The 13,225-nt window shown below is 46.9% G+C and overlaps 1 protein-coding gene across 1 annotated transcript; it reads right to left on the bottom strand.

Annotated features, from left to right (window-relative positions):
• Positions 1–714: 714 nt before the first annotated feature.
• On the bottom strand, positions 715–9,406 carry RPS25 (ribosomal protein S25). Its single transcript, XM_078882362.1, has 5 exons — positions 9,329–9,406; positions 6,307–6,402; positions 5,400–5,583; positions 3,007–3,141; positions 715–788 (listed from the first exon to the last, which is right to left on the bottom strand). Exons 1-4 carry the CDS (start codon positions 9,329–9,331, stop codon positions 3,011–3,013), a joined length of 414 nt encoding a protein of 137 aa, XP_078738488.1. The 5' UTR covers positions 9,332–9,406; the 3' UTR covers positions 715–788; positions 3,007–3,010.
• Positions 9,407–13,225: the final 3,819 nt, after the last annotated feature.

Genomic DNA, 13,225 nt, shown 5'->3' with positions numbered 1-13,225 from the left:
CCATTTGGAATCAACATTACAACGTTTAGAGTATTTAGCTGCTGCTAGAAAATTTCACGTGACGATAAGCCACTTTGTTGAGCTATCATTTGTGGCCAGGTCGCTTCTGAAAAAAAGCTGCACACAACTCAGTGAATTAATAAATTAATAAACTAAATCACGTTTCGATCGCAACACAAGCAGTCGTCCTCAGGAGGAAAAAATATAATCCAGCAGTGGACCTGCTGAACTAACGAGAGAGCAGCTACAACAAGACCTATATATTGTTGTAGCTGGATTATATTTCATCCGCCTGAGGACGACCGCTTGTGTTGTGATCGAAACGTCGTCGTGATTTATTTTATACCTACGTGACTTCACCGAAAGAACCAAAGAGGATGGATTCCTGCATTCACGAAAGCTTCAAATAAAGATTGAATTAATAAAGTCGAATAATTTTCTCTCACGGTCTGTCAATTAATTAATCAAATACCACGGGGCACACCCTGCCGGCGTGCCGTCCCGAGCACACCGGCTGCGAAGCACCGCAATACGAGGCCGTGGTTTGGCATCATCACAGCCAAACGACAAAGAAACCAAACCGCGACTCTGAATCGCGCCGATTCCTCCAGTGACTCGGGGGGGGGGGGGGGGGGGGAGGGTGCAGTATGAACAGTTCCCGAGCCCCATCGCACAAGCACCACGGACAAACAGGAACGAGGCCACGCGTGCTGCTGTGGTGGATTTAAAACATTTATTTAAAACTTCCAATCATCACCGTTACGTTGACAACACCGGCGGCAAAACACCTGCGGGGGAGACAAAGAGAAGAGCGTGAGCGCAAATGGCAGCGACCAAACAAAACAAAGCTCCCCCTTTACAGCCTAAACAGACTTGGGGCGAGTGATATTAGCGGTTAACTGTGAAGGCTGGCACAGCGCACGAGGGGTGGGTGGCGAGAACCACGACCAGCCGCCGTTGGCTTCCTCAGTGCCGATGCTTCATGCGCACCGCACCAGATACTCATTTTAAGGCTGAGTCAACCAACCTCGGGAAGGGCCAGGAACCAATTCAGATAATGGCCACCAAAGTTGGCCGTGAGCAGCAATCGAGCAGATTCACACGGCGTGTCTTGCATAAAAGGTGGGGGGGGGGGGTTACCGTTGGGTACCCCAAAAATGTTGAGGGAAAAAATAATTCCTCCTTAAGTTCAAACGGAAGATTTGGAAACTGCATACAATTCATATTACCTTCGTAAACATTACCAATCTATTATTCTCTTACTCTGAGGGAGTTTGGTCACCGTGAAGCCACCCTAACCCTAACCCCATTGATCCCCATCCAGCACTACCCTCCCCTCATACCCTCCCGACTGCTGCGCCTATTAGAAAAGTGGCGGGGATGAGAGAGAAAAAGAGTGGGGCATAAAAAGAAAGCGGTGGGGCCTAAAGAGTATGAAGACGGGCCATAATCAGAAAGGCGTGCAGCCTACAGACGCTCAGCTTCCCTGTTGATTTAGGGTAGTAATAATTTCATTTTATATTGCAGTCAATCATGCTAATACCATCCTTGAATGCTGTATATATCAATTATATATATAGGGGACCAAATCTCAAATACAGTCACTACTACCAAGCAAATGAAAACCCTACTAATACCATTGGAACCTCCTTTGCCAGTAGCAAAATATGATAATTGTTTTTTTACCCTTTTTTTCTGGCAACAAAACTGACATCTCATACTGATTGTGCATTGTCTTTGAGTTGTGCGCCTTTTGGCGTCATCTGGTCCAACACCATATGAGACTAGGCTCTAAGAAAAGCTGTCTCGGGTGTGGACCAATCAATTTCAAGGACAGTGCATACATTATCAGAGTTGTGTTTTTTGTTTGTATTCCGACCGCAGGTATTGTGGTCAATGCAAACATGACTCCTTGTAAAAAAGGTGTCAGTTTTGTTGCCAGATAAAAGGGTAAAAAACCAATAACCCTACTTATATCAAACAAAATCCAAAAATGCATAAACTAATTAAGAAATGGCATCAAAACAAAAAGCAGCACAAACAACAAAGTTATTACGAGAAAAAAATTTGTTCATGAGCTCTACGACACATCCCAGACCACAATCCCAACTTTCCAAACAAGCCAGGAAACCTTCATAGGAGGGGCAGTGGCGTGAGTGGCCAAAAAGTTACATCTAATTTAGATCAATCGTAAAGGTTTTTCTGGATTAGATCGCGTAAATATGTGCCGTTAACCCACCACCATCCGACACGGCCGCTTAGTAAGGTTTGTCACGTAAACAAAACATGTCATATTGGAACGTTTCATGGTGGGTTGATGGTGGGTTAGGTGATCTATTAATTGAAGACCAATTTACCAACCGCGGCCTGGAAATTTGAGTATCCACGAATAAGCAGTCACATGATGCATGTTATACGTCATTGCATCGCAGCATATCATTGCCTTGCGTGACGTTAAAGACAAACTGGTCTGAAAGTCGTTTTCTTTTTCTTACCCAGCGTTGGTGTATGGTGCTTTTGTTTCTGGAAGACTTTGCAGTTTTTTTCCTGGAACTTTCTGTTTGCGCATAGTCACTTTTAAGATGTTTTCTTGTTCATGTCTTTTGTTTTTTGCGGTTGCACCCAATTCAAGAGCCGAATCGCTCACAGGGCTATACCACATAAATGAAACTGAAATTTTTATTATGCTATTGTGTAATGCACTGTATTTTATTTGGTATTTAGTTAACAAACATGCAACTTAGTTAACAGGTGTGAACGCGGCCATGGTTCCCTAGTCCCCAATTTCTCATAGGCCCCTGCCTGTACTTTACCAACCACGGATTTGCCAGGAACCTAACCCCCGCGGTGGGAGAGGGACTGCCGTATTCTAGGGACTGCCGTATTCTAAATAATCAATAACATTCTATTATAAGTCGTGAACCGGCTAAACACTTGTGTGTTGTGCCGAGCGAGGCCGGCCCCTGTGCTGACTTTGCCCGTGGCCCCCTAAAAGTAGCTGCGTACCCGTTCATGCGTCCTCGGTGGCGGCGGCCGGCTTGTCGGTGGCCGGCTTGTCGGTGGCGGGCGCGCCCTCGCCCACCTTGATGTTGCGCGTGTAGATGAGCTGAGACCGGTGCTTGGCAACGAGCTTGATGAGCCCTGCGCACCGCAATTGCCGACACACGCGCGCGTCAACGACGGTAACGCAGGGTGGTGGTGGCAACGCTGCCGGAATACGAACAGGAGTTTGTTTTTTCTCATCCTGTTCGTTCTGCAGAGATAGTAAGAGCAGTGAGTGCGAGTGTGTGGGGGGAGTTGTGGGGAGCAGCAGTGTAGTAGCAATTAGTGTGCTGCGAATCCGGCTACGAGAGTTTGAATACCGCTCACGGCCAACAACGGTGACGATTATCTGAACTGGTCCTGGGCCTCCCCTAGGTCAACTCGAATGAGTACCCGGTGTGAGGTGCGTAAACATCACCACTAGCGAGACAAAGGTGGCGTGGTTCTGGTGTGTCATGCTGGTGCTCACTAACAGCACTAACCCTCAACATTCTGTTAAGGATATACGGGGGATATTTGTCTTTGGGGGGGGGGGAGTGGTAATGTAGCGGTTCGCGCGCTGGGACCCAAATTAAATTCCCATTCGCGGTAGACATCGGTGACGAATATCTTAACGTGTGCTGGGCTTCTCATAAGTCGACAGCCTTCAATGGGTACCCCCCCCGCCGCGTGTCGTGTTTAAACATCAGCACTGGGGACACAAAGGTGACCAGATGTTGTTCTAGTTACCTACCCCCTCGTGTGCTGTGCGGACCTGAATACGTGCTTGCTATCAGCACTTGCCCCAAGTCTGTTAAGGCTTTACGGGGGTGACCTTTGCATTGTTCCCATTTTTAGTGAATTATAGGTCGTTGTTTCCGCATTGCCGATATTTTTTGCCAATACCAGTCACACTGCGGCCTCCTTTCTCTTTTATGGGAGATGGTATTTTCTCTCCTCCTGTTATGCGTGGTTTCCTGGTTTCCTCCCATAGCAAAAAACTGATATTGGCCAAAACTTCCCAATGCTGAAAATGTTCCTGCAAATTACTCCATTTGGTTTACACAGCAGCAGCAGCAGGAGGAGGACCCAGTCATGGGACTTAGTGAGGCTAGCCTGCGTAACCTGACTGGTCAGGGGACAGAGCTTTGATCCCCCACTGTGCATCAGAAACAATCAGAACATTTATTTATACTGGAGGAACCCAATGAGCTAAACATTTATTTTTCACAATGGGAGCGCAAAGTAGAATAAAATAAAAAAAATCACCAAAAAACATAAAAACTAACTCATCCACATACTACCACGCAAAGCTCACCGAGGTATAAACTTATTTTTCAGAAGCGACCCTAGCCATAAATGATAGCTCAACAATGTGGATTGTCATTTTTGACATTTATAGCAGCAAACTAATCTTAATGCATGTTTCTAGCAGACCACTTGTACACTGCACCAGGTACTCAGCTGACCTCGGGGGGAGGCCCAAGACCGGTTCAAATATACGTCACTTTTATTTGAATCATGGGGGGTTATATTTCACCATACCTCACCGCACTAGTCAGTGCCGGTTGGCGACAGTGAAGAACATAATTTGGCGTGGTAACATTGTGGACGCTTGTGGGCCAGGCACCACCCTCTGTGGCGATGTAGCATAACTATGGTGTCAGGATCCTTGCGTATGCACAGATAATGCAGAACGTGCGGAGGGCATTACTCTGCGACTTGTAATGCAAGCGTTGCATTTTAGTGGAAGCCAGGATCTCAGCATCTCCCTTTCTCCTGTTCCTGTGTCTTCCTGTCTCCCCCCCATGTACCTGTCCTCTTCTCTTCTAGTGTTTGGGTCTGTGCCCGTATCGCTGTGCCTGGACACAACCCCATTTACCATCAATGTCTTTATTGTGTCCGCGTCTCCGTGTCTCCACTCGTGTCTCTACGTGCCTCGATGTCCGTTTCTCCCATTGTCGGTGTATCCCCCCCACCTGATGTGTCGAGTCTCTCTGTGTCCACGTATCTGTGTCTCGGCATGTCGACCTCGGTCTCCTGATGTTTTCCTGTGGGTCACTCCATCCCCGCATCTCCCTCAATCCCTGCGTCTCCCTATATCCCCCCCGCATTTCCCCACGTCTCCCCGTGTGCCCTCATCTCCGCATGACCACGCATCTTGCAATCTGTCCGTATACCCCCGTGTGTCTGAGTTTCCCTGTGTGCCTTCATCTCCCCACGGCTATCCATCTCCCCATGGCTATCCATCTCCCCATGGCTATCCATCTTCCCATGGCTATCCATCTCTCCATGGTCACACATCTTCCCAAGTGTCCCTGTGTCCCCCCCTCGCATCCCTGCGCATGTACCCCACGTCTCTCCCGCGCGTGTCTCACCCTTGGCGAGCAGCTCCTGCAGGGCGGCGCGCGCGAGGGAGCCGCGCACCTTGAGGCGCTCAGACACCACGGCGGGCGTGATGAGCTTGTAGTTGGGCACCTCCTTGAGCAGCTTGTCATACGTGGCCTTGTCGAACAGCACCAGGTTGTTCAGCTTGTCGCGCACCTTCCCCTTCGACCACTTCTACTCCGCACGCGACACAATGTCGACGATCAGCAATGGCAGGCAATGGTCAACAGCGCACGGGTCACAAAAAACAACTACCCATCGACAACACAAGATTTTAACATTGGTCAAATGTTATCCACCTGTGTATATAGAATTGTACATGTTGTGGGTTTACTCTCCAACACACCGGTGTGCTGCACTAGTAACTAATTGGCATGATTTGTTTACATGACAAACCTTACAAATTGGCTGTGTCGGGTGGTAGCAGGTTTAATGACATTCATATTTATGCAATATCATAAAAAAAATATTATAGATATATGGCTTTGCTCTCTCGGTCCTTCAGTTTCCTCTCTGAAATTGGCCAAACATTCCCATTTTAGGCCGCCCACCATAGTGTCTCATAAATAGAGGGCAATACCTGAGAAACAGTATCGTCCCAAACAAAAACACTACTCAAGAACTGACCAATGGAACAGCCCTAGTTTTTTCTCTGCTGCTCCAACAACATTGGGAACCGCTCTCAACCACGTCCTCCCATAAGTGGAATGATCGAGGCCAAACTGCCAATGCGGTGAGATGCAAACCATCAGTAGCGCATCACCGACTACTGCCCAACCAACCCGGATGCTGCAGAATGACTCAAAACACTAAATGTACAATTGTAGCCTGCTGCTTTTTGCTTAAGCGCCATACGCTGGGAGACGGCCACTGGGTGTTATCCTGTCTTTTACTTACCTTCTTCTTGGCCTTGCCTCCGGCTTTGTTGGCCGCATCTTTGTCCTTGCGCGGGGCCGATTTGGAGTCGGCCTTCTTTTTCTGGTCTTTGGGCGGCTGCGGGAGAGGCAGGGGGAGTTGCGTCAATATTTTTCGTGAGTTTAGTTTTTTGTCCTTCCAAGATCCCACCTCCAATTAGCACGGTCGGATACGTACGTGCTAAAAACGTTAAACATACGCAAGGTAAAATATCACCTCGTTATTCGCGGGGGATTCATTCTAGAGATGTTCGTGGATAGCAAACTTCGTGGATGATATTGGCCAACGAAAACCAATCTTTGTAAAGAATAACCTTAAATACATACATAAGCTATTAAATGGTAATTAACATGTTTTTTTTCGAATAATAAACATGAAATACCAATGCAGTTATGTAGAGTTCCAGATGTGATTCGCGGATAGCCAAAATAGCAAGTTCGTGGATAACGTGCCAAGCCACACGCACTTGCCCCCGAGTTGCCAGAACATGCTTCCTGGACAGAAGCTCCCTTCTCTCTGCTGTGCGGATATGGAACTGCCTCCCTAAACACGATCGGCAAAATCACTCATTCTTGTCTTCAGGCCTTCAAATGCCGAGACCACGGATATCTCTCCTAACTCAGCCACACGCCTTGAGTCTTTGTGGTTCAGTGAAAAGATGCTACCGATGAGATGTACTAATATCGAATATAGCTATTGTTCACAATTGCACACGACTAAAGAAATTCTATATCGCATGTCACACCGAGCCCTGGGGACATGCCAACAAATCTTCCGACTATCGTGGGGCGAGTGGGAACCGTCTTGCCTGCCAGATTTTCACGAGACCATTACCATAACGGCCCCCATTTTCACACCGAATCTTGTTGGAATTCTAAACAATCGCTCCTGCTACAAAGGAAGCCTTTTGCTGTCACTCTTGCCGCTTCGGACTGGGAACGATATCGGACAAACCCACCCAGTGGTTCACGCTCGCCCCCTTGCTAGAATCATTCTCGTGTGTGCAAGTCTGTTCTTCCATAACACGTGTTTTCATAACGCAAATTGGAATAACGCGATGACTATATTATGGAACGCATATTTTATAACGCAGATGCGAATAGAATATAACGCTATTGAATCATGTATGCTTTGCCTTAATTTCCCCAATCCGGTATTTTGGAAATATCCTATTTAGTTATAATTGAATGAAAACATCCCCCTCCTTTCCCTACTAACTCTTCCGATTTGAATTTATCCGCCGCTTTCTTCCTACAACCTCTCTACGATCCCAAATTCCCTCATTTCTAAATGCTCCCGATGCTTTCATTATGTATATAAAAAAAGGTTACATCGCAAAAGAATGCGGTCACACCCACGCAAGCATACACCTAGGCCTTGTTGATGTAAACAAAATAACCGTGACACTTAAAGTCTGAAAGTGACCACCACCCGCAATGAGCCTGGATAGGGTTGGGTGACCACCAATACATGTTTCTGCTGCTGCAGGTTGTGTGGCTACATGGTGGGCAGTAGATAGCAGTGGAGCAAAATTCATTTACACCGCCCCCCCCTGCTCCGTACATGTTTCACGTTTATACTCATACGCTCTGACCACAGTGGTAAAGAATGGTAAAATAACACCACCCACATACTCATACAAGGCATGGTGGTGGGGCTCTCATCCAGCAGCTGATTCGCAAAAGGTGCTGGCAATACATTGTTATCCGTCAATGGCTGCCTAATAATAATAATGAATTATACTTGTGTCAAATATACTTATGGATTAACCCCCCCCCCCAAACGCTGCGTCTCGCTCGTGGGGGTTGAGTTGACTTCACCGCACTGGTCAGAGCGAGGAGTTTATGAATTGAGGTGTCCCGGGGGAGCAGTTAAAATGTCACGCGACACTTGATGTTTAACCAGTGATGTGATTCACACACGCGATCCAACGCACGCACATGTTGCGGCGAGCTTAACAATGGATCCGTGTAGTCTCCCCATAGAATCGCCTCGATTAGTTGGACTAGCTTCCTTGTCACTCTTCTGTCGTTCCTACCACGGTTCCCACTGTCCCCTGAAACTTCACTCTTTGATTAATTTAATCAGACCGATGGCTGGGTCTACCAAACAGTCGCTTCACTCAACCACTCGTCCACCCAAACACCACTGCAAGGTCACCTCACGTTTCGTCGTCCGTACTGCTCCACTTTGGGAGATTCCAACCCGTAATCAGAGGCTCTTCTCCCCCCAAGCTTTTAACAATGTCTGCTTTGCTCAACTCAAAAGATACGTGTTATACTTCAATCCATGACATCTTCAACAGCGCTGCGTTACGGCCGCTTGACGTGTTTATCCCGTGCTCAGAAAACCGCGATACAAACGCTGCGGACCACTGCACACATCTCGAGTAACGGATGTGCGGAGCGGTGGCGCAGTTGCTACCGCGATGCGCGACGAACCCCACGGCCACCATCAGTGCCTCAGAGTGATTGTAACACGCGATGAAGCGGATGTCTCAACACCTTCCGTCGTCCGTCCTCTATACATCAACCCACACAGGGACCAGCGCGGTGAAGTATGGCAAGATCAGCCCCGCGACGCCGCAGACACAAATGGGAGCCACGAGATTGGACTGCGCACATTTCCGAACGCAGCGCCGCCTCCCATAAAAAAAACATCGGCCGCTCTATAAACCACCGCGAGCCTCTTGAAAAGCGCCGTCAGGCTCAGCCCCTCTCAACAAGCCGAGATAATAATTAACCCCCGAGTTATAATTCGCGATACATTTCTCCACAGGCTGACACGAGGCCTCGCCTGGCGAAGCCTGCGTCGCGAGGCCGCGCGACCTCTGCAATAAACTAAAATTGCGAATCGTCGTAGTTGACGAGCGAATTTATCCCGAGGCAGGCTCTCGCCCTCCGCCGCGTCTCTGCCGGCTTGGGGGAAGACGCGAAGAGAGACTCGCGGAGAGACGCGCGGAAAGCCGGGGCGGACACGAGGAGGAGCGCAGCACACTACCCACCATGATGGAGCTGAGAGAGAGAAGGAGGAGGGGGAGGCAGGGAACCGGAAACACGCGCACGGTGACGTCACATCCGGGAGCACCAAGATGCGCGGGAAGATGCCCGTCCGCCATATTACGTGGGTAACGTTTTACGTAATTATTTTTTTTTCATCATTTTACTTTGTTCATTAGTTTCATTGGTAGTTATATACAAGGTGTTTTAAAAAGGTGGGCCCGATTTCAAAGGAGATTTAAAAGCAGTACTGCTTTGAAATTGGGTCCATCTTTTTTAAATACCCTGTATGTTATTTTTGTAGAAAACGTTGCACAGTAGGCACTACTGGGAAACATATAAACATGCAATCATAAAACCTCATGGTATGAAGTGCAGTTTCTTACTCTTATCAAATATATCTCTCTGGCCGATCTTACGAAGGGATCGAGTCCAACCACCATCTTCCGTGGGGACCGAGCCCAAAGCGCCATCTTAGGTAAGGAAGGCGTTGGCAGTTCCAACTGCTCACGCTCCTGCTGGCGGAAGAGTGGTCCTCTTCTAGGGGGAGCTGTCTCGGCAATCGGCACTCCCCGCATTCAGCACAAGTGTCAGAAGGCCGCATGTGGATGATGGGATGTGTAACATACTGGACTTTTATTTACGTGAATAAGTCAATAAAGGAGGAAGGGAATAATCGAAAGGCAGTGTGTGGCTGATGGGATGTGTAAGGGGCCGTCCATAAATGACGTCACGCGATTTTGGACGATTTTTTACCCCCCCCCCTCGTCACACGGCGTCACAAAAAGTCAGACCCCCCTCAAATATGACGTCACAAAGCTTTGCCCCCCCCCCCCCCACGTAGGTTAAAAAAGGAAAACAAATAAATTAAATCACGACGTTTCGGAGGTAACACAAGCTTCCGTCTTCAGGTGAAACGGTCACAGAAAAATTGCTGTATCAAGTGAAGAGAAGTCCCAAGAGACCTTATATACTGGTTAAGGGGGAGGAGTCAGGATGGGCCGCGGGAAAGGAGTTGTTGTGAGATGGTCAGTCTGGCTGCTGGAACTGAGCCTTTGTAATGTAGATGGCAGAAGTAGATAAGCAAGCTAGGATTAAGCCGCCTTTTTTCTTATGCTGCTGGGTGGGTAAAATTCAAAGCAGGCCACCAGTGTGTGAAAAAAGAAGCTAAACATGATCAATCTAAACTGGCTGTCAATCAGTAAACTGCACGATAACTAAAGTAAAAAATTAAGCTAAACATGATAAGCAACGTGGACAAAATCTTTGGTAGTATCAAAGATTTGTCCATGAGGCCATCCAGATATACAAACACAGACATAACTTCAACCGAGATGATGGATTCAGATTGAGCAATCATTGGAAAGATGTAATTAACCAAGTTAAACTTTAGTTACCGTGCAGTTTACTGATAGACAGCCAGTTTAGATGTATCTTCTTAAACATATCCATATTACCAGTCTGTTACCCCCCCCCCCCAGCTCCACGTACCACCATCAACATCACCACACGTTGCTTATCATGTTTAGCTTCTTTTTTTACTTTAGTTTCCGTGCAGTTTACTGATTGACGGCCAGTTTAGATGTATCATGTTTAGCTTATTTTTTCACACGCTGGTGGCCTGATTTGAATTTTACCCACCCAGCAGCATAAGAAAAGGCGGCTTAACCCTAGCTTGCTTATCTACTTCTGCCATCTACATTACAAAGGCTCAGTTCCAGCAGCCGTACTGACCATCTCACAACCCCTCCTCTCCCGCGCCCATCCTGGCTCCCCCCCCTTAACCAGTATATAAGGTGTCTTGGGACTTCTCTTCACTTGATACAGCAATTTTGCTGTGACGGTTTCACCTGAAGACGGAAGCGTGTGTTGCCTCCAAAACGTCGTGATTTAATTTATTTGCGTTCCTTTTTTAACCTACGTGACTTTACCGAAAAAAACAAAGAGTATGAATCCTTGCGGTCACGAAAGCTTCAAGTCTAGAAGAAGGAAGGGAATAATCTAGGCGAATGTTTTGGTTACTCTTTGGTTCTTTCGGTAGAAATTAAATAATAATAGAATACGACGTTTCGATTGCAACACAAGCAACCATAATCAGGTACAAATGAATGAGAAAAAAACTACTTCAAATTTTTCAATCTTTGGAAGAACGTAATCAACCAGGCTATGCGTTAACTGTGTGCTAACCGACTCTCTGTGTTGCATTGCATTACACTTCCTAATTATGCTAAATTTGCTTTCTACCGTGCTTGTTCCGTGCTTGTTTCTAAGTCCATTCTCTCCTCTGGCCGCTTTGGGCAGTAATTCCACACAACGCTCCGTGTTTGTTTGTGTAGAAGTCCAGTGTCCAGCTCGTCCGTCACCTATGGGCAGGAATTCCACACAACTCCCCCTCTGCCCTCCCCCCCCCTCTCTATTTAAGTCCTCGACAGAGAGACGTTGTCTTTCTGTGTGCCTATGTGTGTGTCTCTCTCTGTTTGTCTTTGTATAAGTCTCTCTCTGCTTGTGTGTCTGTCTATGTGTCTCCGTGTCTATGTTTTGTCTCTGTCTCTCAAATTTAGCAATCGTTGGAAGAACGTAATCAACCAGGTGTGGTGTTGACTGTTGTGTTGGCCGACTCTCTGTGTTGTATTGCATTATATTTCTAAGTTTACTGGGTTTGTTTTCTCATTCATTTGTACCTGATGATGGTTGCTTGTGTTGCAATCGAAACGTTGTATGCTATTATTTAATTTCTTTCTACGTGACTTTACCGAAAGAACCAAAGAGTAACTCCTGCAGTGACGAAAGCTTCGAATCTAGTTTGAATGTTTTGGTCTCATTGCGTTTTGGGGAAGGCGGGTTGGGGGGGGGTAGCACAGTTTTTATAGAAGTGCAATAGTCCGGTGGTGACGGACGCCTGCAATCATTTCAGTTTTTCAGTTTCATTTATTTGGTATAGCCCTGTGAGCAACAAACAGAAAACAAAACATGAACAAAAAAACATCTTAATGTGACTAAGTGCAAACAAAAAAATCCAAGAAAATACAGCAAAATATTGCAGAAAAAGCACCGTACACCAACACTGTGTGCAAAAATCCCAGTGGGGTGCAAGTCAAACAACTACAACCACCACAAGACAACTTAGATTAAGGCCATCAGTCTAACTCCTTACTACAACAAACAAACATGGCCAAACCAAAAAACTTTTCGAAATCACCAAAATAAAGCCATAAAAGCAATGTAACAGTGATCATAGGAACTGTGACCGAATTTTCACAATAAACGACATAAACAACATGGACCACCAAACCCTGCAGGCGAGGGTTGGTGGATCACCACACACACAGATGCTGTGCAACTCACTCATGGGCATTGACAATGAGCCGTATAACCCTGGCTCGCCAGGAAATAGTGGCACGGCAATAATGCGTGGACTCCACCTTGATTCGAAGCTTTCGTGACTGCAGGAATCCATACTCTTTGGTTTAAAGTCACGTAGGTAGAAATTAAAATAAATCACGACGTTTCGGGCGCAACACACGCGTCCGTCATCATGTAGGAAAAGCCTTTTCCCACCTTTTCGTCGTGATTTATTTTATTTTATACCTACGTGACATTCCCGAAAGAACCAAAGAGTATGGACTCCACCTGTTCCCTCTGAACGGGTAAGCGATTCTCCGCACCTCTGATTAGCACGGTTGGCTTACGTGTACGGTGCGAAAGAAGTTTCAACATACATAGAGACCCACAGACTCACATATACGCACAAACTTACAACACACACCTACAGACTCAGAGACCCTTAGACTCACACAGAAACCCAGACTCACGGAGACCCTTTAACATATAAAGGGACCAATATACTCACAGAGCCATAGACTTACGTGGATATCCAGTGGTTTACATAGAGACTCATAGAT

This window comes from Lampetra fluviatilis, chromosome 65 (assembly GCF_964198595.1).
Source record: "Lampetra fluviatilis chromosome 65, kcLamFluv1.1, whole genome shotgun sequence".
Classification (NCBI taxonomy): domain Eukaryota; kingdom Metazoa; phylum Chordata; class Hyperoartia; order Petromyzontiformes; family Petromyzontidae; genus Lampetra; species Lampetra fluviatilis.
This window is presented reverse-complemented; position numbering and strand designations above follow the sequence as displayed.